This window comes from Hippichthys cyanospilos, chromosome 6 (genome assembly GCF_059441005.1).
Source record: "Hippichthys cyanospilos isolate Australia breed blue-spotted pipefish chromosome 6, RoL_Hcya_1.0, whole genome shotgun sequence".
Lineage (NCBI taxonomy): Eukaryota > Metazoa > Chordata > Actinopteri > Syngnathiformes > Syngnathidae > Hippichthys > Hippichthys cyanospilos.
In genome coordinates, this window is record NC_142374.1 from 6,048,163 (window position 1) to 6,075,744 (window position 27,582).

Consider the following 27,582-nt stretch of genomic DNA (forward strand, 5'->3'; position numbering starts at 1 on the left):
GCGGTGGCTGCGGCGTGAGGGATTGGAGAGAAACGGCGTCTGCTCAGTCCATGAGGAGAGAGGGCAGGGGTTGGACTTATGTAATAGCCTGCAGTAGCTGAGCCAACGTCACGTGGATCATCGCGTTCTCACTCACGCCCTCCCCTCCCTTCTTCGTCTCTCTGTCTGCTCGCTGACGCTCTCTTCCTCCTTCTGCCTTTGTCTGAGTCCCTGACTTTCTGGATGTACACCTGGCTTAGCTTTTCCCTCTGCTCACTGAGCGGTCAACAGAGTAACCGAAGAGAGACACCGCAAACTTTCAAAATGTTATTGCGGTACGGATTGACAGGAAGCGGGCAGGCCCTTGTGAGCGTGAACCAGGGAGAAAATGTAATGAAACGGCGTTAAACATACTTCATTCTGAAATATACGCCCGTTTTTAACTTTAAAGGGGAAATACAACCTTGCTTTCACACTTTCTGCCTTCGGCCCCTTCTCATCAAACTCGAGTGGTGCTGACTGGTTTCATACAAACTCTTGTGGGGCTTGCTTGTGCTGGGTCAACGACCCGACACCAATATCATCCAGCTGGCAAATCAATCACCTTTGTCCCAAAGCAGCTCTGCCAATCACTCCATTTAGCAAGTATGAAGTTAATATGTTGTTTAATAGTTTTTCCCAACATTTTTTGCACATGCTGTAATTATGTTCAACTGATTACACACCGCCATTGAAAAAGGTCACAAAACGTACATAAACTGAAATAATGGTTTTCTCATCTCAATATAATCCCAAATTTGACAGTCATACTTAATGTGAAATCTAGGCGTAGGAAACCACAACTTCTGTTATACGAATAGCAACAGGTGGATACTCGGCTTTATTGCGCTGTACCTTCTGCCATTATTGAAAGAGTAATTACTTAGTCACCACTGGCATCGATTGATAAAAAAGCATGTATTTGACAATAGATACATATATTTTGGGGCAAATTAAGTGGTCTCCTACACCAGTGGTTCTCAACCTTTTTTCAGTGATGTACCCCATGTAAAATATCTTTTCAACCAAGTAGCCCTTAACCAGTGCAAAGCATTTTTGGGTTAAAAAAAAAAGACTTAAAACATTATTGTTAATTTATTGTTACATTAACAGTATTGGGATTACAGGCGAGATCTCTTCACAAAAATAACTCATTTACTTAATTATTTATAAATATTTGTCTACAAAAAATAATCAACATAAAGTGTCAGACCTGTTTTGAAAATAAAAGTTATAAATAAATATTTTTCCACAAAAAAATATTCAATTTAAGAGTCCTCTTTTGGGAACGTAGTAGAAATGTATTCACAAAATAAGTCATTAACTTGACAGGTAACGAGAGGTGGCACATGGCAAGTTAGGTCGAACCACTCCAGTATTGGGGAGAATCTGGCTTTTTACAATGAAATTGAAGAACTTACTGAACATAAAATTTGTTTAATGAACTTCTATTCTCTTGAAACAATTAATTAATTCAAGAATTATTTTGTAAAAGATTTTTGCATGTTTGTTTGTTTGTTTTATTTAAAATCTCAAGTACCCCCTGAAGTTCCTTCAAGCACCCCCAGGGGTACTAGTACCCCCATTTGAGAACCACTGTCCTACACAACACGCTACTTGGCACTCAGTGGTCTGATTTTTGTGAGGGAAAATAGTTATGTTACAACAAAGTTGCGATTTAGAGAACATTTAATTTTGCCACTTGCCTTCACTGCTCACATTTCTTTTTTCTTTCTTATCCCTGTTACAGTCTGTCAGTCACAGTCTGCCCCCCCTCCTCCTCCCACACACGCGCACACTCGCCAAGTTTAACACCACCTGCCCCAAGGCAAAGCAGATTTACAGATTACCACCCTTTCTATGCTAAGCACATCGCATGCGCTCATATACAAGGTAAGCCTCACTTAGACACATGCACACACCGAAGCATGCAGTGCCATGGCTATCTCTAGGTGTCACCTCATCCATGAACTCATGGCCACCTCACATGCTTTTTGACCTTTATTTGAAATAAAGCTGACTGGCTCTCGACCATGGCTAGCCAGGAAATTGAAATTAAGTACTTTAAACTCTGTGAAAAATTTCACTGGAGGCCAAAAATGCGAATGATGAGAGCCCGATAGTGAAAGTCTTAACGGCAGGAAAATGATCCATGAGTCAGGTGTCTGTTTACGCATATGATGTTCTGGTTTCCACAGCGACATGAGATCGGCACGTGTTGTTTGTCTGCTCTGGCCATGACTGGGCAAAGGAACTATGTGTGTGTCAGTGCGTGTGTGTATGCATGTATGTGCCTAGCGCATGCGTGTGTGTGGACATGTGAATGCAATATTTGGTCTGTCAATCACACTCACTTAATGTAAAAAACCCAAACTTTTCTCCTGCACGAGCGCCATAGCCTCACACATTCAACGTACAAACACAAAAAAAAGCCAAAAAAAACAGTTATCAATTTATTCATTCGGTACAACATTTTGTAACATAAATAGCAATGTAAATGTTTTCAAAACTGCATACAACACCACCATCAATGTATTTTCAAAATGATTTCATTAATTTTTTTAAATAATGAAAATGAATAAATTATATAATTCAACACTTTTCCGGTGATGAGGTGTGCCCCACCCCAGGACTCTGTCATTGGGCCCCTGATTTTCAGCATCTGTCTATGAACCGTTTTCCTTCAATGGCCATTATCATTTGACATTCAGCTCTTTCTTTCACCTTAAATTTCACTTCGTCCCTCACCCTTCAACTTTTACTTATTAGAAACACAGTAAATGCCCGTTTTACTTTAACTTCTTGCATTAAACTTTAACGAAACAAAAGTTCTTATCGGCACAAAATCCACCTTATCCAAATTGCTCCATCTTCGTTTCCTCTTTCAACAGCACACTCCTCTCTACTGCCTCCAGCCTTGTCATTTCCTATCTTGAGACTATTGTAATCTTTCCTTTTTGGCCTCCTACACGGGTTCCGCCACAAGCTTCAAGTGGCCAACAATGCTGGTTGTATTATCACCAAGACCCAATCCTTCCATCACATTAGCCCCATCCTTTAGCAACTTCACTGGCACTATTTCAAGTACCTCAATAGGTTCAAGGACATTTCCAACCTTGTCCCTCCATAAATATGACCTCCTCCGGCTCACCACTCACTACAGCCCAGACCTTCAGATCAGTCCTCCATCCACCTGACTGACCATGAGAAGCAGAGTTTAAACTGCCCTACACCGCTCCCCAGATCTGAAACTCATTTCCACCAGACCTTGCGCCATCTAGTTTCTTAAAGCACTTCCAAATGCTAACAAAAGAAAATACCTATTCAAAATTGCCTATAGAATTAAATGTGCTTTTCTTTTTTTCTTTTCTTTTTTTTTGTATTTCTTATATTATTATTGCTCTTAATGTCATTGTTGTTATTATAAAACATAAGTACACAGAATTAAGGTGGTTGTATACACAAACAGCCTGTGTCCTTGAAAAGTTTCATAACTAAGATCATATAGTATATACCGTGTTTTTATTTATTTGCTTTTTTTTCCTGTTCTGAATGGATGTGTTGCTGCAGTAGTTGGCACAGTTGATTGACGTGCATACAGGAGAGAGAGGTGCACTAGAGCGAGAGGTGCGCTATGAAGGAAAATAAAAATTTGACAGACTTGACTTCACACTATACCATTCACATTTGTGCTATTTAGCAGGGAGCCTGCAGATTTGTTTATTCACAAATTCAAAAAGAATGGGACCCATGACAGTCGCCCTTGGAGACCCGAGAAACCCTTTTTAAGGGTTACAACTCCATCCGTTATGGTTTGCGCGATTTGTTCCAAGGAAGTTAGCAGTAAATTCTCTGCCGCTGTAGAGTGACAATGTAAACCAGCTTGCGTTGTTCTTGCAGTTTGTCTTGCCATCTTGCAAGAGGGTGTTTGCTTCTCAATTTAGCTTGTTTATAAGCCATAAGTTTGGCTGCATTCACCAGCTCCTTACATACTTGGCAATCAATGGATGACTGAAAATGTTGGACCCTGTATCAAATGTACTGGTTTTGTCCGCTATCTGAGGATGTGAGCAGTAAATCTTGCACCACATTAAGTGCGCTTCAAGCCACCGCACATCTTGAACATCTTTTCAGAAAAAAAAAAAGTTCAGCATAGTTGTTGTCATGCGTGAAAGTCAGAGAGGCGAGAAGTGGAGCACACAATGTTACACACCAGCGATTTCTGTCATGCGTACGTTATTAAGTACCACTTCGTTCACAATGGAAATTCAATTCTTTATGAAATATGCATTGTTTTGGTGTCTGTATTTTTAATCCAGAAGTAAGACACCTGGCTCCCTTAATTCCTGTCTCTCACTTTTTGGAGTGCCACTTTCACGTAGTCGACCCAGTGCACTGCTGATTGCAAGGAGAAGGTGGCCGTGTGTTTACTCTGCATGGGTGAATTTGACCCTTTAAACCGGTTTCATTGGAACTCTGGAGTTTGTGTCTAATATTTCCAAATTTCTTTGTAGACATGAGTATCCCTCAACTAATTGGAGTTCGAGTATGACCAAGAATTCTTCCAGCATATTATGACTCTGCTCGCTGTCATCGTCAGTACGTAATTATTTTCAAGCCGAAAAGTATAATCGTTGGTCCATCATTCACTACTACCGTCAACGCCCTCGCCCAGACAAAAAAAAAGAAATTAAAACCACAAAAAGTAAAATAAAAAATACTATTAAAGAGCAGTCTACAGCTTGGCATTAAACAGAAAAAGAAAGTAAAACTTTAGTCTTCACCTTATTCATCCAAATTAAGTAGATGTGCTTACCACAGAATGAACTAACGGTAATCACACACTACAATGCCTAATGTGTGTTCCCTTGGCACTACACAGCAACAAAGCAATCTCTTAATACTTAATTCTAAACATTGCTTTTTACTGAATGTATGTACAGTGAATGCACTGAGCAAGACATTGTGCCAACAGTGACAGGCGACACAGGTGTTGACAATTAAAACAACAAAATAAAATGACGGACTAAATCTATCGTTCAGTCGATCTTAGGACGTCCTTTTTAAAATGTTTTGATCATTCGGCGGTCCGTCGGCAAAACATTGGTCCATTGTGGAGGGTATGTCAGTACCAAAGAACTGCCCACCTCTGTTGATCTATCAATATCAATTTACATTGATATTACAATACGGACATTTATCGGGGCTCGTTGCGATGATGGACAGCCATGTTGCTGTGAAGGCTGTTGCTGGATCTACATTTGGATAGATGAACTTTTTACATGTGACTGTACTATCAACTTTGTGGCCGGCTCCTCAGGGTTAGGGAATTTCTTGGTGGCTGGTTGAACTCGATGTGGCGATCAGCAGCCTGGAATTCAAATGTAATGGCCGTAATGTTGCACTTCCCCTGGAGGTCTCTTGTAGTGATCCTTGTAGCACCAGTAGATGTTTGCCCGTGCAAACTTAGCAGATCTACAATACGTCTGTTTCATGTTCTGAAATCTATGTTTTATGTAAGACTGCAAAAACGATGAAAGACTGGCTATAGTTTGCTTAGAATACGGGTTAATCGTTAGTTTTGGGTCTTTCATAGTTTAAGATGGACTATTAGGAAAGCCAGTGGTCCTTTGCAATTAATTGCCTTCGACAACTTTGTACGTTTGAGCAGAGGAGATCTGCATAGCCACTCAAATCTATGAATAGTGTAGAGATTTAACACTCATTGCAAAATTAATGAACAGCAAAGACAATTTAGGAGGAGGTAAAAATACACCATGGAATGGGAAAAATCTACAAATAAATGACATCATTGTTTAAACTGAAGTCATTAAAACTGTAGTCCAAACTTTACAGTCCAAACAGTATAGTTTAATGATGAGTTAAATTTAGTTAAATTTAGTTGATGTTGTTTTTTTTAATCTTCTTTTCAGTCCTTTTATTTATATGTCACTCTGCATGGCCTCCATACTTTCCTTTTTTTCCATTTTATTGCCTTATAGTATAACCATGTGATTTTTGTTGAAATAGTTGGAAGAGTTAGTTGCTTGGCCATATTTTGAAAGGTTTTGCTAGGTGATGCTATTAAGCCAGTGGTATTTGTCAGTAATACTGAGCATGCATGTACAGGCTGTTTCTCTCCGCCAGCACATTTTTTTTTCTGCATCGAGCACATGCTGTGTGACATCATCCTATTTGTCCTCTTACATAATTTGTGTGGCGTCATTACAGCCTTTGTGTCCTTCCATGATATCTCATCCATGACAAAAATCCTCGCAGCTTGAGGTGAAATATTTAGTACTGTATGTACACTCTGTCTTGGATATTAGACAACTACAATGATCTAGGAGGATATTATGTGATCATATGCAATATTGATCAGGAAAGCTCACAACAACATGCCATAAAATTGTGCTTTGTGAGCTAGCTTTCCTCATGTGAAACAAACATGCTGCGCTTGAACACACTTTTTTTTTTTTTTACGTCAGTACTTTTTTTTTATGTCAGCACTTCCAATTTAATATGGTTAAGGGATCACATGGTGGAAGCCTTCATCTAACAGTTTTGAATGCTTGTTTATGCTGCAAACTTCTTGAAGCAGTTTCACCAATTGCTTTCACATGTGCGCCTAATTCGCCTCGCTGTCGTGGCTGTTTGCTGGATAAAAGCATTTTCTTGTGCTTTGACAGAGCATCTCGAAAACATTGTAACTCGTGGCATGTGATGATTGTGCAGCTTTTCATGAGATCCGTCAATGTCGTGATTTATCAGAGTTTATTTGATTTGATTAGAGCATGACGGCATTACTAATGGAATTACGGACCAAAAACACTGCCTGCGATTATCATTTAAATAATAAACACTTTTTGAAAATGACCACCCTCAAGCTTAAATTTATGTCCTGCTTAAATTGTTTTGAAGAAAACAAAGGTTGATAAATGACTTAATCTAGCTCTGCATTATTGGTAAATGGCAGTGGTGGCCGTCCATAGCCAGCCTAACATAACCTAACATCATATAAAAAACAGCAACACCGACTGAAACAAATAAGCAATCTCTGAGAATGTAATTTTTGGAGTTTTACAAGTTTGCTGCGCACTATCATGTCATGTGGAGCTAAACGTTCAGTTTAAAATTGTTTTCTCAATGTGAACTCTGTTCACTCCAAATGTATTTTGCTCTGCAGTCCGAGGTGCCTTCTGTATACTTAGTCTTTCCACAGATATTCAATAGGACTTAGATCACAACTCTATCACGGGACATCACTGGAATAGTTTTTAAACTTAGTTTTTTCTTTGGTGTTTCGTGCCCTTTTTTTTGACACGTTCCATTTTATGTGTACTGGTGCAAACTTATATCATGTTATGCACGTGCATTTCCTGAATTTGTTTTATGTAGCGAATTGCATAACGTAAATAATTTGGCAATGTACCACTTTGAAAAACAATGTGGCCAAGCAAATTCATTTTTGTTGTAGACAGTTTAAGTTTTGTTTTTTATATCAGAAGATCAATGTGAGACAATAGCACTTCCTTTTGTTCCTCTTATTTATGTATGGATCTGAAACACAAAACGAGCACTCGTAACTTGTTTAAATCCAACCTTTGTAAATTTCAGTAAAGTGTGAACAATGTGACTCATGAATTCTTTTGACCGGCTACACTGCTAATCAATGCTACGTTGATTAGTATTTTTATGAAATGATTGGCATTGACGTCTATGTTCGGTTTCAGGGTTAGTTTTGTATTTTGCCCATGAAAACGCCACTATCCCAGTTACATATGTCAGCAAACTGAGAAACTGGTGGTGAAAATAAATAAATAAAAAATCAAAAGGTAGAATTTGATTGACTGCCCAAAAAACAAGTGTTATTAAGAAACTTTGGCGCTTCTTGCTTCAAACCTTTTGTGATCGGGTTAAGATAGTGGATCTTTTAGGAAGTGTGTGGTCTTATGCGGTCCCTTAGCAGCACTGTCAAAAAAATTGTAGATCACTCCAGCATTTAAGTTGTCCAACTCTGATTTTCTGATTAGTTTGACTTTATGTATAATATGTGCCAGATGTAAGGATTTGCCGTGAACTTGGTTTTTGTAACGTGTCTCGTGTTTGTCACCTGAGCAGGCACCGCTAGTGACCATCCGCATGATTAAAGACCTCATTTATTTGGCTAACACCCTGCTCTCTATGGACTCAGTTTCCCAGACAATTGACCTTGTCTGACCCTAGTCTAGCAAAGGGTAACCTTGCACTTTTCCTCCATGCATCCTTGCAGGAGACGAAACACAGATAGCAGAAATTTGAGGCAAAGGAAAGATGGAAAGAAGAGCAGGTGGAGGGGGCTTTTGAGGTGTGTGAAAGCTGGAGGTGGGGACCAGCAGCCCTGGACACCAAAACCGCAGTGTGGCGTGCCAGTGCACATTTTAAAACCTTAGCAAAAACATGCACCGTACTTTCTTTCTTTTCTGGTGCGTCGTTGCATACTCTCATCAGTTACTCTACCTCTATTTCTGCCACTCCTCTCATGGCCACTACACGTCTGACTGGAGGGTTTCTCGTCAAAGCAGCAGCAAGATGAGTCAGACTGGGCTGACTCTCCTCTGCCGCCGCCATTCTGCCTGCCGTCTCCTCTCTCCCCCTCTGTTTCTCTGTCTCACTCTCGCTCTCTGTCTCTGTCTCCCTCTCTCTCGCTCTCTCTCTGCAGATCAAGCCAGCAGACTGCAGCACCCTGAGGAGAGAAAACAAGCAAAAACCCCAGAGAGTTTCTTCTCACTCATACGATTCTTTTTCAATTTATACAAAACTAACACGTCCCCCAAAAAAGAGGAGGCGTTAAGTCAAACATGAGTCTAGCTGCAATAAGTTAGAAAATGTGCTTTGGGACAAGTTTGTAATGTCTGTCTTATAGTCGCACACAGACGGTTTCTGTGCATTCCTGCATGGAAATGAGCAAGAGTGGATCCTCAACTTTAGTTCAAGAAAGGTGTGTGTATGTGTGTGTGTTTTTGTGAACGCTCCGCCAGACAGTGCAGGCAGACAAGTGTCTCCACTGACTGCAGATGAGATGTTTACTGACACAGAGAGCGTCAGCTGCATGTGCACGTCCGCTTCTTCTGCTGGACTGCACCTAGCCACCAGTGTTGGCGAGGCATGACATTGCCTCATTTGTCTCTGTATGCGGTTGCTGTTTATGGTATTCTTGACAACGTAGTGCAGTATTCGCATTGGGGAGGCACTATGTGGCCAGTCAGTTACAACGTTAATGCATGACATTTCTTATGCAGCCTTCATAAAAAGATCTTCTTACTTGCAATCATGCCAAGTCTTCTTTCGTGGTTTTTATTCTTTGATGGCCATCTCATTGCTTCGAAGACATGTAGTCGACACCGGGCTCACCCCATGTCTCCTTATTAAAACCTTTCTAGCTCTAGCTATGAGATAAGCCCCTTGTCATATGAGGAGCAGAATTAGACTCAGAAGCGGAAAGGACAAGTGAAAAAGTAGAAAGCCTTTAGACGAAAAAATCTACCGTTACCACGGCAAACATCAGAAATTAGAGCTAGACCTGGGACACAAAGACTCTGAAACGGAACTTGGAAAACTGCCTGAGAAACTACAAGGGCAGCTTGACTTGACAGCTTGAGTTACTGAGAACCTAGAGTTTAAATAGCCAAACATCAATCAATTCTATGACTTAAAAAAACAGCTAACGACCATAACATCTATACACCAAGGAACAAACCAGGCACAGCTAATCCAGAAGCCTATATGACAATGTTGATGATTACATAAAAATAAAAGGTGACCAATAAATGACTATTATGCAAAAGTTAACAAATACATGACCGTAGCAATTACATACTGTAGGAACAGATATCTCACCAAACAGCTTATGCACATAACTAATTCAAATTGTGTTGCATACAATCCAAATTCAAATTGCGTCAAACATGAAATGAAATGTGTTTGGATTAGAAAAAGCACAAACGTGTTGTTTTAAACCAGTACAATGCCTACAGTACAGTGGACGTTTTTTTTCAGGTGACATGGACCGAACCACAAAGGTTAATTATGACTGCCTATTTTGATTGTTCAAAACTTAAATATTCCATAACCTTGAATACGCCGCAAACCATGATCCTTAAAATGACAAAGTCACTAAACTTTGCCAGTTTTTGTCATGGACTCGTCTGATTTTGAGAGATGACTTTTTTGGTAGAATTGATTTGTTTAGTCATCTTATGGACCATTGGTTTCACCCAAACAAACCTGACAGAAAGACCTGATACTAACTTCGACAAACATATTGTAATTTTGAACATTTAGTTTAGTATTGTAAAATCTGTTGGCTTTAACAGCAAGTTTTCTCTCCATTCAGGGAAAGGAATTGAGAGAGATTCTCCTCACTCGTTACTTCGGAAATCAAAGACTCACTTCCAAATCAGAGATTGGGAGTGGAAACAACTCTTCTGCTTATTTTGCCAAGCCAGCATTTGGAGGTACCGTTTGAAATAGAAACAATATTCATTTGAATGTGCAAGAGTCAATTCATGTGTTCAAGTCCTGTCAAATATTTCTATTGCCATAGCTGTAATGTGTAATTGATTTGTGCAGGTGGTTCTCTCACAGGGGACTTTGACAAGCCATGCAGTAGTATAATGGAGATCCAGTGTCAGCTGGACATTGTTGGGGCATCTGAGCTAGTGATTGACCTCATTGTAAACACGAAGAATGACCAAGTGTTTGAAGAGAGTGTCTTGTTGGGGATCGCCCTTTTGCAAGGCGGAAATACACAGATACAGGTGATTGGCGAATCAATTTCCTCTGCAAGTGTGACAATCTGTTGAAATGAATGTCGGTCCGCTTCCCCCAGAACTCCTTCCTTAACCAGTTATATAAGCAGAAGAAGTCAGAGAGGTTCTTCAAGGTTTTCTACGACCGCATGCGTTTGGCCCAGCAAGAGATCCGCGCCACTGTGTCTGTCAACATGTTTGAGCTCACCAGCAGAAAAAGGGATGATGACAACGACTTTGGCAGTGTCGGATTCAGAAAAGGTACAGACGAGCCGGGGTGGAGAAAACCAAAATGTTGCTTTGCCGATCCCTGTAGAATGTTTTTCTCAGTCTGTGCTGTCACATGTCAGAGACCATGTGACTTCCAACATCCCCTGCCTATCAAAAGGCCATTGTATCCAAATTGTGTGCTTTTCATGTTGCTGCACCTACCCGGGTACTCGGTCTTTTGTTCCCTGTAAAAATGTTTCTGTTGTAATGGCTGGTGGGAGTTATTTTTTCCCCCACATCTGTGATCTTTAATCAATCCATTAGCAAGACTGGTTTTTCCAAATATATCCTGCCCTCCAATGAAATGTGTTGTTTTACGTTTTTATCCACGATGTAAGGGAAAGACTCAGGACTTCATATGAGGGAGGACATGCGAGGGCAACTTAAAGAGGCTTCGTCTGTGACCTCTAAGGCTTTCTCTGCTTTCCGAAAAGAACTGGATCCTGATCTTGAGGCCTTGTGCCAGAACAATGCGGTGACAGGGACTGAGGAGGCCCTGGAGGAGACTCGTATGAGCCAAGCCATCACTATTATGAAACCCATTTTACGTTTCCTGCAGCTTCTCTGTGAGAACCACAATTGTGATCTGCAGGTACTCTTTAGGTTATTTTTTTGTCAAATGAGCTTCTACGGTGAATGTCGCCACTCTTTGACTTTTGCCTGTCTTCTGGGTGTGTAGAACTTTTTGCGCTCACAGAACAACAAGACCAATTACAATCTAGTATGTGAGACACTTCAATTCCTGGACTGCATTTGCGGGAGCACCACTGGAGGCCTTGGGCTACTTGGCCTTTACATCAATGAGAGTAATGTTGACCTGGTTCGTCAAACCTTGGAAACCATCACAGAGTACTGCCAGGGCCCCTGCCATGAAAACCAGGTAGAACATTACCTTAATTATTTCGTCTTTTGATTTAATATTCTTTTCAGTCAGGTTGTTAAAAAAAAAAAAAAAATCGTTCATGAAGTCACAATAAACAAAGACAGATGGAAAACATACACAGTCAAAAACCAATCCAAAAGCAGTGTATGAATGATGACTGATGAAATGCCAATAAAAAAAAAATATATGTTGTAATCATGAATTTAAATATAGATGTTCTTCACAAAATGCCATATCAATCCCCAGATACATTGCGAACGTGTGACCTGTCTGGCAAAAGGGGTCGGCTGTTGGCGGTTTTGCATAAAGTGGGCCAACATATCGATTTTGAGATTTCTTCCGAAAGATCTTCCTTAAGGTCTTTGTTTTCATTCCCCAGCAGCCAAAAGTTTAAAACTATTGTTAAATATATGAAAATAAAGGATTAGTAGACAATGTGCACGTCGCTAAATATGTTCTTAATCCGACTAACTAGCTTGCGCATCCTGGTAAAGCAGTCTTCAAAAAAGCCGGTGGTCCTTGCCTCAAATGACGTTCCTTTATATAAATGCGCATAGTGACCAATAAAAGTAAAAAATACACCAAAATGTTAACCTCAACCACAAAATCAATCAGTAGACTGACTTGCATACAGCTGTGATTTCTAAAATCTTGTTGCCATAGGATCTGGACACCGGTGAATGCAATCCATCATCCAAACTTTAATCCAAGATATAATTCATCATTCCCGAGATCTCCTTTGTATTTAAAGCAAGTTGTCGCAGTTTTTTTCCAGGCTTATGCTATAGCCCTCGCTAGAGAAATGGCAGACTACTCATTTTTACCCTACCTCATCCATTGTTTGTTTTTTTTGGTTTTTTTTTGGTTTCTTAACTAAGATCTTGCGCACTGCATGCCAACAGGCTTTACTGTTTTGGTATTCCCCTGTTATTGTTTTTGTGGGTCTCTTGGACGTTTCAAGCCTGTTTAACTGAATATTGTTGCCATGTAGGGTTAGGTATAATGACAATTAACCTATCCTATCCTAAAGACAAGGGTAATGCCCCTCTGTTGTTTTTACATGTGAGCCTAGAACCTCCCATTCAGTGGAAAAGGTTTTGAAACACGTAATTGTCAATAATGCAACGTTCTCGACGTAGTCGTTTCTTGCAATGTTTTCTAGTGATGACACGTGAACAGTCCGTGGCGAAAACAAATCAATTTTGAGCTGTATTAGGTGGAGTGAAAATAAAATCGAATATGAACAGCGCTAACCTTGAAGATGAAAAGATCATCGCGATTGGTCTTCCTTTGGTATTATGGTCGATTGGGGAGGAAAATGTACCGAACAATCAAAGTATTTTTATTTTTTTGTTTTGTGGCCAAATGCATTTCAGATTAACAGCCCTGATAAATATGCCCTTTGTCACAGGCCACACCAAATGGAAAATAATCTTGTGATACAAAATTCTTCAATCAAATTTCCCATGGGGGAATAATATGACCTCAAAAAACACAGACATTCCTCAAAAAACACACAGATGTTCCACTAGAATAATAAAACAAGCAAACTTTAGCAAATAATGCCTCACGAAATGAAATGTAAGCTTAATGCGATCGCCAAAGTTGTTTTAAGAGGTCAAACCTCCTCAGATTTTAAAGGCTTAAAATCAACAGTTCCTGAAGGTTTGAGGTCAATATCTTTTTCCTAAGATACAGGTGATATGTTCCAAAACATTAAGCGTGTTTTTCTCAAATATATACATTTCATCGGAGCAACATTTAAATTACCTTTGTCAACTTTTGAGGTATCTCAATTATAAAGTTAGTTGACACAAGGGGACTCTCTTGTCCGAGTCGGTCACATATGCTAGCGTCGTTCTGGGAGCGGCACGGGGATGAATCGGAAACATTGTTCGGATTGAGTTTGATCCACTGTGACATGGAGATGCTGTTGCGCGCCATTAAAAGTAGCTCAATACATCTTACTGTTAAAGTCTGGAAGTTTATAAATTGTGCACTTAGATTGTAGCTATTCAACTCATTCACATTCTGCTTCTCAGCATGATGTTTAAAAATGAATTCCAATTTATTCTCAAATGCAACCAGAAGCTCATCGTGCACTCCTTCCGTTTCTAGACTTGCATAGCCAAACATGAGTCAAATGGTATTGACATCATTATAGCGCTGATTGTAAACCCCATCAACCCCCTGGGGAAGAACAGGCTGGACCTGGTGCTGGAGCTCAAGGTGAGCTTTAATCATGTCTCTGATTAAAGTGATGACACCATGATTAAGAGTGAGCATTTCAGCGAGTACAAAATATTTTTCTTTTTAGAATAATGCATCCAAACTCCTTTTGGCCATCATGGAGAGCCGCCATGACAGTGAGAACGCAGAAAAAATTCTCTTCAAGATGAGACCCACTGAGCTCGTGAGTGTCCAGCTTACTTTTGCGTTGTGTTGCTTCCATGGCGTGCTGCACATTGATGGATGCCATTTTCAAATCTGACCGTTTGTTGTGCCTTAGGTGGATGTCATGAAAGAGGCTTATGCCCAAGCTATGGAAAGTGAGGAGGATGAGGACAGCGCTCTGGACAGCATCAAGCCGTTGGATGTTGGTCATAACATTTACATACTTGCCCACCAGGTTAGTAACCGGACCTGTTTTTATGTTTGTTTTTGTTTTCTCACTCAAAGCAATTGCTGCTCTTCCTCACTTATGCATGTGACCTTTTGCTGCCGTACTGCAGTGCATGTGTACCTAGTGTGCACTTTTGGTCATATTTCTGTGAGATTTGAGTGTGACAAGATATTCTTGTTGGTCTTCACTCTGTAATTGTTCCCAGTAGGCGAAGAATTGCTCTTTCGTGGATTGTCTTAATACCAATAGACTATCAATTTAGAGTACCCTTCCAACATATCATCATGGAAATTGAATGGTCCTGTAGAAGGGAGTCATTCTGATCATCTGTAATTCCTTTTCATCCTTGCTCCAGTTGTCATTTATTTCACAATGGTGTTTTTTTTTTTTTTTTTAATAATGACTCTTGATCTTCCATAAACTTGAAACCAACTGTAATGTTTTCTTTCTTCTTCCCAGCTGGCTCGACACAATAAGATCCTGCAACAGAGTCTGAGGCCAGGGTCAGGTTTGGGGTCTGGATCAAGCCTGGACCCTGACAATGAAAGGGACGACGCACTTCAATACTATGCTAATCACACGGCTCAGATTGAGGTAAGAGTTTAGTGTCATCACGTTTTATTTTTCTTTTCTGAATGCAACAAATGAAATCATTAAAGACATCGCATGCGTTAGATTGTACGCCACGACCGTACCATGGAGCAGATTGTATTTCCAGTCCCCAACATCTGTGAGTACCTGACCCAGGAATCAAAAATGCGTGTCTTCACCACGACTGAGCGAGATGACCAGGGCAGCAAGGTTAACGACTTCTTTCAGCAGTTTGACAATCTCTACAATGAGATGAGCTGGCAGAAGAAAATCCGAAGTGAGTTTTTGCTTTTTGTGACACTGTAAAAAAATCAAAATGGTGACATTAGTGCAGTCTGTCCTCACCTTTTTGAAAAATTCATTGCGCACCTTCCTCGTGTTTCCTGTCTTTTGTACATCGGTTTGTTAGTTAGCCTTTTGTAAGACATTATTTATTGATTGATTTAATATGTGAATGCCAGAAATGAGGAAAAACCTTGGGGTTCTTTCATGTTCCATTGCGGAATAATGACAAACTGCTAAAATACATTTTGGTATATGATCTTTACCAAAAAATTAAGTTTAATGGGAGATGCAAGCGGTACGTAAGACAAAAATCAATGTCAAAAATATCAAAGTAAAAAACAATGGCACGTAATGATTACATCAAAAAATACATTTTGGATTTAGGAAATGGCGGGTGGAGATCTTTTCATTCAAAAATAATTTAATCAGATATGTAAAGTTTTTTTGTCTTTTTTGTGTTGCTTCATTTCTGCAGAAAATAAGGCTTTGTTTTGGTTCTCACGCCATATTTCTCATTGGGGGAGTATCTCCTTCTACTTGGCCTGCATGCTCAACATTTGTGTGGCTGTTTTCTACCCGTTTGGAGATGATGAAGATGAAGGTGAGAAATTGCTATATGATAGCCCTTTCTTTTTTTATAAAGTACTATTGTCTTAAAATGGATGTCTAATTGACGACACTCTTTTTTGTAATGAGCAAAATGTGGCTCAACGTTTATCTTCAGGGTCAAAGTTAAAAGACAAATGCAAACTCTATCATCGTTCTGACAAACAGTTCACCATTTTGTTCTGTTCACAGGGATCTTATCCTCCTACAACTGTATAATGCTGTGGGGAGCATTGACCGCTTCCATTGCTTTACTTCCCGTTCTACCCAAACCATGTGGCATCCTTTTCTTCCTGGTCTTCCTCATCTTACGTGCCATTTACACCATGGGCCTCGGTCCTGCTCTGTTACTACTTGGTACCATCAATGTAAGTGGCAAAGATTTGAATGATGTGCTGTTTTATCTTCTGAATGTACTTCTCGTGTGCTCCTACAGTTGTTCAACAAGTTAGTTTTTCTGGTGAGTTTTGTGGGAAACCAGGGGACGTTCACCCGTGGCTACAAAGCTGTCATCATGGATATGCTTTTCATATACCACCTGGGCTATGCAATCATCTGTGTGCTGGGTCTCTTTGTGCATGAGTTCTTTTACAGCTTTTTGGTAAGACCCAAATCCAAATTGAATAATGTATTGGATAAATAAATACCTACATTGACATGACTCGTGATAATCTCCCCACACAGCTCTTTGACTTGATAATCAGAGAGGAAACACTGCTTAATGTCATAAAGAGTGTCACGAGAAACGGACGCTCTATTATCCTGACCGCAGTTCTGGCCATCTTTCTTGTCTACTTCTTTTCTATCATTGGCTTCCTCTTCCTCAAAGATGACTTCCGCATGGAGGTGGATCCTCTACCCGCATCAGGTCAGAATTTCATCAGTCATCACTGTGCTTCTATATTCAATTACTTGAGGTATTTTTTTCCTATCTTTTATGCATGTATGTGCTTAAAGTGTGTGCACTTTTCTAAGTATGCACAGGAAACTGGGGCGATAATTTGTGGGCACTTCATAATTGAATATTTATTCATAGATTAATCATAGATTTTTCTGTACTGATGCACTTTTTGACAAATTTTCTTCTCAAAGTATTCATCACTTGTAAACTGTATTAATAAACTATTAATGATTAATATGAAACTAAACCTTTGGAAAGGTGTGCAGACTGGAAAGATACAAAGTTCGGGCAATTTAATAATTAATATTAACCACTGCCCAAAAAAAAATAAAAAATAGTGATATGATGACAGGGTGTTGTTCCAAAGACCCGCTGTCATATTGCACAGTTGAAACTGGTGATGCAAGGCAAAAGTAAATTTTCAGTTTGTGCAATTTTCTGCAACTTCAGGGCATGGCAAAGTTTAGCATATCCGCAGAGCATTTCAGATGGACAAAGCTTAGCAGTAACAATCATATTGCCAGCATTATGGTCGGTAGTGCCACTTCAGCAACAAAAGTCAACTATCTCCCTAAGTTCTCCAAATATTTTATTTTAGTGTGACACAGCTAACATAATGCAGCCGTTTGCGTCCGCTGCCGACGGTGTAGAAGCCGAAAGGTTTGCGCGTGTCTGCTCTTAAATTGTGAGTTCCAAAAGCTCCTCCTGTGGAGGTGGGTGGGAAATGAAAGTGTATTTTAATTCATCTAGCTAGCTATTGTGTCCATGGCAAGTTGTCTCTGAATGACCCGGAGTTCCTCATCTCGAACATCCTTTCACAAGTCATTCAAATTAGTGGACATAGCGACCAATAAAAGTTGAAAGCACCGTGGCGTGATGCTTTGGCATGACATTGAACACAAGCCCGACGCGCGTACCACCGTGTATGCAAGATAACAACACGGCTTTGCACGCAACATAACGGACATGCACATCCGTACAGATGGACAGCTATAGCATACAGCGCATGGCTTTTTTTTTTTTTAACCCCCTCTTGCATGGTTGCATTTTGAGCTGCCTTGATTGGAAGAGGCTGCTGTTATGTCCCAATATTGGACTCAATGTAACAATAGTGGCAGCCATTTCATAAAATAACTAAAGTATACTGTTGTAATGCACTGCTGTTTGCATAAACAAGTGCCCTGTGTAGTTAAATGTCCTTGTTAATAAAGTCAAAGAGGAATTAAATATTTGAAAACAGCAATAAAGCTTGAAAGTGAACAGTCTGTTCGCAGACACTTGTTTTGAAAACCCTGCAGAGTGTGGGTGTGTTAATGAGCTGTGGCTGCAAGCACCGCACGGTCAGGAGAGACGACCAGCAGGCACATGTGCACCTGTTGCATAACCCGGTGGCCGCGCCATCCTGTGTATTGCCGAACTGCGCACACACGGCACAGCAGTGGCGGGTTACGTAAGCGTCTGCGCTCATGCTTCTGTGGATGTTGGCTCGGGAGGGAGCAGAGGTGCAAAGCTCCGGCAAACGTGTGGAGAACACGGTCAGTGTCCAGGCAGCAGGCATCCAAGGGCTTTGGCCCCTGACCCCCACCACGCCATTCTGTCTCCTGGATCTGGCCGCTCCCTTGCTTTTGACATATTCAAATGGAGCTCACTAAGCTTGTCAGAACTTTACTGCTGTGCAATTGATTTGTTGAGTTTTTTTTTCAAGCAGCATTTCAACATCCGCCCACCCAGCAGCTGCTGTTTACATAATAATCATATATCTTGCTGATTACCAGCACTGATTAGAAAGAAGGTGTTTTTTTTGTTTTTTTTTCTACAGGCCATTTTATTTTATGATTAATACAAAAAAATTGCTTAATATTTGCTTTGCATCTGTTTTCAATGCCACCTGGGCTTTAGCCGATTACTTCTTACTGGTTTAGAGGGGGCTGCAAGCCTGTACTGATCAGCTGTCAATCACAAGGCTGGCACATGGAGACAGACAGGAATTCACACCTACTGTATGGCAATTTAGCGTGTGTTGAATCTAATATATACAGTACATGCGTTTGAACTGTGAGATGAGGCACAGAAGAAAGAACCTCGACCTAGTAGTATAAACTCAACAGAGAAAAGCTAAACAGTTATGAGCATCTGCGCGTGGTTCTTAAGACCTCTTGTTGTTTGTAGGACATGGACATTTATCTGGCAACTCAATTGTTGCGGAGTCATGTATGAAAGACAGCTGTCCTGTTCCCATTAAAACTGCTGTTGGTAAGTTTTTTTTTTTTTGTTTTTTTTTTTGTTTTTTTCCATGTGACATTTTTAACTCCGTTATATCTTACAATGAAAGGGAAAAGATTTCATGGTTCAACTAAGATCTCAACATGTGATAGATTTTTGACAGAAATGACAGTAGCTGTTAACCACTGGACATTAGTGACACACACACACATTGAAACAAAGAAATCTGATGAGGCAAAGGAGATGACTCATCTGCACGGCTCACCTGCATTAAATCCACACACACGTGAGCCCCTCCGTTTCTTGTGCTCCTCATCCTCAGCGGTCATTGTCCCAATCAATTTACATTTAAAGCTTAAATAACCTTATCGTTCTCTCAAAAAAACAAACATTGCATTGTGTTTTTTTTTTTTCACGGTGTGATGCAATGTGGGTTCTTTTGATCTTTAATCACGCTGTTGCGAGCTATCGCTGTGCTGTCTTTCGTAATCAAGTTATGAGTCGACTGAGATCTGAATAAAATAAAATATTTTTGTATTGTTAATGTATTTTTAATCAATATTTTCTGACAAGAAGAGTATCATTTTAACCCCAACAGGATTTGGAATAACATTTCGGTGCCAAACAAAACTGGTGAAAAGTGTTCTGATGTTTACAGCTTGGCAAAGTCCATTGAGTCAATTTTGCAAAGACATGAGTCTTGTCACCTTGTCAAATGATGCGCACGATCCCAGATAAGAACTTCACCTTCACCAATAATGGATCAATTAACTCTCAGATGAAGTATAAAAAGAACTCCAGTGCACTAGACTGCCACATCAACTGCAACCTGACCTCTGACAAGATGCCTGAGATTCCTCCTGAGACCAAAGTGTTAATTATCAAGAGCCTGAAGACCAGATCTACTGCAGATGTGGCAGATACCTTCAATGTGTTGCAACGTCAGGTACAGAGGATAAAAAAAAAAGGTATGAACAGACTGGAGACGTTTTTGATAAGCCCAGGTCAGGCAGACCCCGCAAACCAACTGCTTAGGAGGACCGGTTGCTGGCTCAAAAATCCAAAGCCTGCCCTTTTTCCAATGCAGCAGAGCTCCACGAGACCTGGTCACATGAAGTCCCTGTGTCAATCAGAGCTGTCTGTCAAATTCTGTCTAGAAATGGCCTCCATGGTCTTATAAGCGCCCAGAAAAAGCATTAAACAAAAGACAGTAAAAAAACGTGTGGCATTTGCTGCAAAAGTGGCAAAAGGTGGATTTTTCAGATGAATATTCCATTGAGTTACACCACAGTTGCCGCAAACATTGCAGCAGACCTACTGGAGCCCACATGGATCCGAGATTCACTCAGAAAACAGTGACGTTTGGTGGTGGCAAAATCATGGTCTGGGGTTACATCCAGTATGGGGGTGTGCGAGAGAACATAAATAGTCTAAAATATCACAAATTGTATCTGCCACTTACATTCCTAACCATAAAAAGGAACAAATTCTGCAGCAGGACGGTGCTCCATTGAACACTTCAATCTCCACCTCAAAGTTCCTAAAGGCAAAAAAGAGCAAAATCCTCCAGGACTGGTCAGCCCAGTCACCAGACATGAACGTCATTGAGCTATCTGGGGTAGGATGAATGAGAAAGCAGGAAGAGGAAGAATGTTGATGAACTCTGGGAGCCATTCAAGAATGCTTTCTTTGCTCTTCCTGATGGTTTCATCAATAAATTGTATGAATCCTTGCCGAACCGCATGGATGCAGTCCTTCAAGCCCATGGAAGTTAGACAAAATATTCAATTTGGATCTCACACCACCACTACTTAATTTGCTTATGTTATGTAACATATTTTTGTATTTGAAGTACGTTTTTTGTTCAATTTTAACACTACTTTCTGTAGGAGACAAAACTTTTGTCTTGCCATAATTTGACCTTTATGTCTTCATGAAATGCATTTCAACCTTTTTTTTTTAATCACAATGCAGCCCCTTGAACTCAAGATAGCAACTTTTTATTAAATAACGTGTAACAATTGTTATCTTGTATTTTCTTTCTGTCATACTCACTGTTCACATCCTGCGTGTTTCTAGGTAATGACGCGGGAATAGAGAGGGTGTGCGACACGCTGCTTATGTGCATTATCACAGTCTTGAACCAAGGACTCCGTAATGGCGGCGGTGTTGGCGATATCCTGAGACGACCCTCCAAAGAGGTCAGATAAGAACAGACTGGTATATTCCATTGTTGACATTTGTGTTTCATTGGCTAATTAGCATTTTCTCTGTTTTGCATGTACCCAACCTATCCAGGAACCGCTGTTTGCAGCTCGCGTAGTTTACGACCTGCTGTTCTTCTTTGTTGTCATCATTATTGTTCTCAACCTCATCTTTGGTGTAATCATTGACACCTTTGCTGATTTAAGGAGTGAGAAACAAAGGAAGGAGGAAATTCTGAAAACCACCTGTTTCATCTGTGGTATGTTGTGGTCCATAACTCCAACAAATTTTGGTATGACAGATTATGCCATGCTTGTGAGAAATTGTATGAATGATGACGCTGTCTTTCAGGTTTGGAGAGGGACAAATTTGATAACAAGACGGTGTCCTTCGAAGAGCACATCATGTCTGAGCACAACATGTGGCATTACCTGTACTTTTTGGTTCTGGTGAGAGTGAAGGATCCCACAGAATACACCGGTCCAGAAAGCTATGTTGCCCAGATGATAGCGGTCAGTATTACGTGCATACACAGAAAGTGTCCTAACTGCTTTTAAATGCTGTACAGCAGGGGTCACCAACGTGGTGCCCGCGGGCACTGGATAGCCCCCGAGTATCACCGCAGACCTGGGCTGCAAATGGTTTACGAGTTATAGAACATTGTGATTTTCTAGGAATTTTACTGACGATTATCCATATATGACATCTACGTTACATACATACATTACATTACTGTTTCTTAACTATTGTGAGAAATCAGGAACATGATGTGGGTCTTCACTTAAACTGGCAGCCCTTCGTATTACTCAATACCAAAGAAGTACAGTAGCTCTCCGTTTCAAAAATGTTGGTGACCCCTGCAGGACAGTAAATTCTCTAAAGGCTTGGATACACCAATCCAACGTCGTGTGTAAACTGAAACTTCATCCCGCTGTTTTTTTCACTCACTATGAACTGCCCCACTTGAAGCAAACTCATGCTCGTGTAATGCTGACATAAGTCTTACCTGCTGTACTGTTCATCAGGAGAGTATTCACAGTGCTGCTTTTTTTTCACATTTCATGATACAGCCTCATTCAAAACTGTATTAAAATAATCTCTTACCTCAAAATTTTACACACAGTACCCCATTATGACTTAGAAAAAAATATATAATTTGAATTAAGTAAAAATAGAAAACTAAGAAATCACATTTACATAATTATTCACAGCCTTTTCTTAATACGTTATTGATCGTTTGGCAGCAATGACATTTTCAAGTCTTTTGAAATGATGCCACAAGCTTAGCACACCTATCTTTAGGCAGTTCTGCCATTCTTCTTTTAAGTAATTCTCAAACTCCATCAGTTTGGATGGGAAACATCTGTGCGCAGCCATTTTCAGATCTCGGATTAATGTGTGGGCTCTAGCTGGGCCACTCCAGGACTGTCACAGTGGTTCTGAAGCCAATCCTTTGAGATCTTGTCCGTGTGCTTCAGCTCGTTATTGTGCTAAAAAATGAGGGCGCTCAGGGTTAGGTTTTCATCCCGGATATCGCTTTTATTGCCGCATTAATTTTTCCTTCTATCATAACTAGTCTGCTACTTCCTGCTGCTGAAAAAAATCTAGCATGATGCCGCCGCCACCATGCTTCACTATAGGGATGGTTTTGGCATGTTGATGAGCGGTGCCTGCATTCTTCCAAATGCAATGCCTGGAATTCACACCACAGAGTTCAATCTTTGTCTCATCAGACCAAAGAATTTTGTTTCGCATGGTCTGAAAGTCATTCAGTTGAATTTTAAAATTTGAATTTCCAGACCGGCTACCATCTTGTTTTTACTAAGGAGTGGCTGTAGCGTTTCCACTCTATCATACAGGCCGAATTGGTGAATTGCTGTAGAGATGTTTGTCTTCTTGGAAGGCTCTCCTCTGTCCACAGAGAAACACTGGAGCTCATTCAGCGTGACCATCGGGTTATTGGTCACCTCCCTGACGAAGGCCCTTCTCCCTCGAGCGTTCAGTTTAGACAGCAGACCAGGTCTTGAAAGTCTCCTGGTGCTTCCAAACGTTTTGCATTTACAAATAATGGATGTGTTCATTGGGCCGTTCAAAGCAGCAGAAATGTTTCTGTATCCTTCCCCGATTTCTGCTTGAAGACAATCCTGCTCACTGGTCTACGGATATTTTCTCTGACTTCATGCTTGGTGTGAGGTGTGGCGGGCAACTGTGGGATCTTAACAGCCGTGTTTTTTTTCAACTAATCAACGACGCATAATGACACCCGAACTCTTCCTGATCTGTGATGTCATATTGGTTTTTCTCGTCCCTCACGACGGCATTACATTATATGTGTTTGTGACCTTTGCAAACAGATACCGTGAGAGTGGGTTGGCTTGTTGCTTTGTCAGGATTATGGAAAAACTACTGTACACAACAGATTTCCCAAAAACTTGGTAGGGGTGGCACAACACAATATCACAAATCTGGATAAAATACAGACAGATTAAAAAGTTATTTTGTTTTGAAGTCACTCCCATTCATCCACTTTGTCTTTCATCATTCATAATGATAGAGAAATAAATATACTAACACACACAATCTTTCACAGAGGTTAGTTTTCGGAGTCATTTCTATTTTTTTTCTTGTGCATTTGCTTTTTGCACTGCCTTTATTAGTGAGAGGACATGTTGTTTTGTGGACATGTACAATATTGTATGCATCTACTGCATAACCACAGTCAAACCAGAGACTGAGCCTCCAGGTTTGTGCCAAGCGTCATTTCCTTCTGCTTTTACATGACTGGAGAAAGACATAGTTTCTTTGCTAATGTAGTTTGCAGTTAGCCCTCAGGGATAAAGTGTAGTTAAATAGTAATTAAACCCAGTCCTATTAGCGTCACTGCACCAACTTGCAAAACTGACATTCAAACCAGAACGTGAAGGAGGTAATGGCAGCTAAAGATGTTATAGTCAGTTAATGGATTCAAATAAAGCCTGGGAGCATAATGGCACACTTGGGATTAACTTTGATTTTGTGATTGGGCAAAGGAATGGTCAAATTATAACGAGCAATTTGAATGATAAACACATCACACTCTGGAGGTTAATATGCATCAGCAGGGCTTTCAACTGCTGTTGAAAAAAACAACAACCTGAAACCGATTTCAGTGGTGAGTGATGAGCTAATATATTCATCTTTCAATTTTCTATAGCACGTGTGCTCATTAGGGTTGCGGATGATCTGGAGTCAAGTTTGTAAAGTAGGAAAAAATGAAAACCTAGGAGACGATGCACCAACACAAGCGATAGAACCGTTATGGTTTTGCGTACTTATAGTTATTCATTGTTGAAGTACAGTTTCACTTTGGAAAAATTAAATATTACTTTATTCTTACTTTTTAATTGGAAATCATCCCACATTTCTGACATTCATAGTTATTCAAAGGATACTTTTTCTGCCTTGCCATCATTTCATCATTATCGATCATTATTTTTGTCGAGTTATTTTAAAAGTTGACATACCCGACTTGGTCTACGTATTTTCCCAGCCCCACTGTTATATATTTAAAAGTCGAATTGAATTTGTCAGTGAGGGTTCACCTTGAATCGTTTAACACTCATGCATTGATATGAATGCCCCCGGTTGATGTGTTGATAAGCATCATTACTCAACGCACATAGTGTGTGTATCGTATATTTGTGTGTGTATGTATGCATGCTGGTGTTTGTGTGTAAAAGGACAGAAGCTACAGGCCCAGCAGGTACTGCATCAGCCCAGTTACATAACCCATCTCAAGTGGCCTGCTAATAGCTCAGCCTGCCTGGCACGTGCTCTCTTGTCCCTTTCACTCACGCATACACGCACACAAAACACACTGTCATATTATGAGCTTTTCATTTACAACACACACACGCACACACAAACATTGTGTGGGTTGTACAATGTAGACCAAATAAAAAAAATGTTGGTGGCATAGTAAAAGAGATTGCATAAGGCAGAGATCAACCTTTGCTTTATAAGGATAAAATCTATTAACTTTCGCATAACAAATTTGAAATTAATATCTGTGTGCATGTGAGGGGGAGGGAGCGAGATTAACTCAGAAAACTGACACAGTCATCAAATCAAGTGTGAGTTTGAGGCGCCATTTTGACATCGCTTTCAGCACGTCACTCTGTTGGTCCATGCTCACTCACTTAAATGGCTGAGATCATATAAAATTGTAACATTTGGTGTAGTCGTTTTTTACTTTGTTGATTTTGCGACCAAATTACTAATGCTACGCCGTGCGGTCTCGTTTTGACCTGAGGCTCCTGAGAGTTTGGTCACAGTACAGTGTGTTCATTGATGAGATTGTGCCCATAGCAACCATGAGTAGCACATGGACATCTGTAAATGCATGCTCACTTAGGTGTTGAAATTGATCAGTGGAGCAACAATGAAGCAAAGTCATTCGGGCAAAAAAGCACTAAGTTGAAATGAGAAAAAAGACAGATGGAAATCTTCAGATGGCCGACAGCCATGCTTTAGTATCTTGTCATTAGACTAACAGGAGTAACTGCGATTCAACAGAAAAATGCTTTCTTATGTTTCTTTTTAAAGTTAAAAGGATGGAAATCATCTCAGAATTTGCTGTTTTGTGCCAGCAATTTCCAATTTACCTGTGTAGTCACCTTTTGAGAATCTGGTTGGATTGTGTCTTGACTTTTGCAAAAGATGGATGGCATGGTGGTAGACTTGTTAGCACGTACGCCTCATATGCAGAGGTTGTGGGGTCATCCGGCCTTCCTGTATGGTGTTTGATTGTTCTCCCCTTGCCTTTGTGGGTTTTCTTCCGGCGCTCCGGTTTACCTTCACATTCCAAAAAAATGCAGGTATATTCAGCACTCTAAATTGTCTTTTGGTGTGCATACTGGTGTGTATTCTGCAATTGACTGGCAACCAGTTTCAGCTGTATCCAGCCTCCTGCCCGAAGATAGCTAGGATAGGCTCCAGTATGCGACCCTCATGAGGATAAGCAGTCGAGACGGAAGGATGATATATGATGTATGATATGATATGATATTGGGTGGAATGGTGGAAGACTGGTTAACACAACAACCAACACGGAGGCACTGGGTTCGAGTCCGGCTGAGGCTTTCCTGTGTGACGTTCACATGTTCTCGCCATATAATATAATATAATACAATATAATATAATAAACTTCAGACTTTGTAGAGCAAGAATTCACCAGGTAAGGTAGAACATTCTCTTTCACAATAATGACCCGGATAATGGATGTCAAACCTCACTCCTCAAAGGCTGCAATCGTGCATGTTTTTGATGTTTCTCTCTCAAACACACCTGATTCAAATGATTAGGGTGATTTTCATGTCAGAAATCAGGAAGGGGAATGCAATAAAAAGTGCACACATTTTTAAATGACTGTGGCATAAAAGGCAGAATTTGGCCCTTGGTGTGTGTCACTCTAAGCTCATCATCTTACACTGATCATTATTTTTCTTGCCTGAAATATATTCTTATATAAGAGTAGGTGGGAGAATACCTCACTCCTCCTACAGAACGCGCTGTGGCTGTGCCAGTCTCCTATCCCACTCGCGGCACCATTTAAGACGCTCTTATCCGACGTGGCCAAGAAATATTACACAAGATCAGCTGACGGCAGTTTTTCTGCGTACAGCAATGTCTCTCACCCACGACACATTCACGAAGATGCACACCCACACATGTACACACACAAAGACACAAAGGTCCAAGTCCATTGCGTAATGCTAGTGGTTTGTTTAATGTTCCTCTGTGACTTTTTACGTAGGGGAAAAAAAAAAAGTCTGTAGTGGTCAGTATAATTCATTCTTTTTCTTTTCAATTCTTTTAATTGTTTAAAGGGCCTATATCATGTTATCTTTCTACAGATAAATGGTGGAATGTTACCTTTGGTGCATTCGAAATTCCAATTCTTTTGAAATGAGGGTTTTATTTATTTATTTATTTATATTTGCTGGATGCTTTACAAAGCAGGAAGTGAAATGGCTTGTTCATTGAAACATTTTAGTTGTCCGTGGAAGTCAGAGGTAAACTCTCCGTCGCCTGTAAAGTGACAACATAAACGACAGCCAATTCAAGCCCAATCAGTAAACAAAAATTATCCTCAGACTAGGAAGCACTAGGACACACTTGCTTAGCTTTATGAAAAGGTAAGGAGAAA

The 27,582-nt window shown here is 40.3% G+C and overlaps 1 protein-coding gene across 1 annotated transcript in view; it reads left to right on the forward strand.

The window, feature by feature from the left end:
- The window catches only part of itpr2 (inositol 1,4,5-trisphosphate receptor, type 2), a 64,701-nt gene that overhangs the window by 31,121 nt on the left and 5,998 nt on the right, over positions 1–27,582 (forward strand). Inside the window, exons 38-55 of the mRNA XM_088416706.1 lie at positions 10,394–10,514; positions 10,630–10,817; positions 10,889–11,069; positions 11,417–11,670; positions 11,758–11,958; positions 14,080–14,190; positions 14,279–14,374; positions 14,471–14,590; positions 15,044–15,178; positions 15,260–15,452; positions 15,936–16,061; positions 16,259–16,434; positions 16,503–16,667; positions 16,751–16,934; positions 19,137–19,220; positions 21,270–21,391; positions 21,489–21,654; positions 21,747–21,907. Of these exons, the coding sequence (XP_088272832.1) occupies positions 10,394–10,514; positions 10,630–10,817; positions 10,889–11,069; positions 11,417–11,670; positions 11,758–11,958; positions 14,080–14,190; positions 14,279–14,374; positions 14,471–14,590; positions 15,044–15,178; positions 15,260–15,452; positions 15,936–16,061; positions 16,259–16,434; positions 16,503–16,667; positions 16,751–16,934; positions 19,137–19,220; positions 21,270–21,391; positions 21,489–21,654; positions 21,747–21,907 (2,784 nt within the window). The remainder of the gene's footprint in view (positions 1–10,393; positions 10,515–10,629; positions 10,818–10,888; positions 11,070–11,416; positions 11,671–11,757; positions 11,959–14,079; positions 14,191–14,278; positions 14,375–14,470; positions 14,591–15,043; positions 15,179–15,259; positions 15,453–15,935; positions 16,062–16,258; positions 16,435–16,502; positions 16,668–16,750; positions 16,935–19,136; positions 19,221–21,269; positions 21,392–21,488; positions 21,655–21,746; positions 21,908–27,582) is intronic.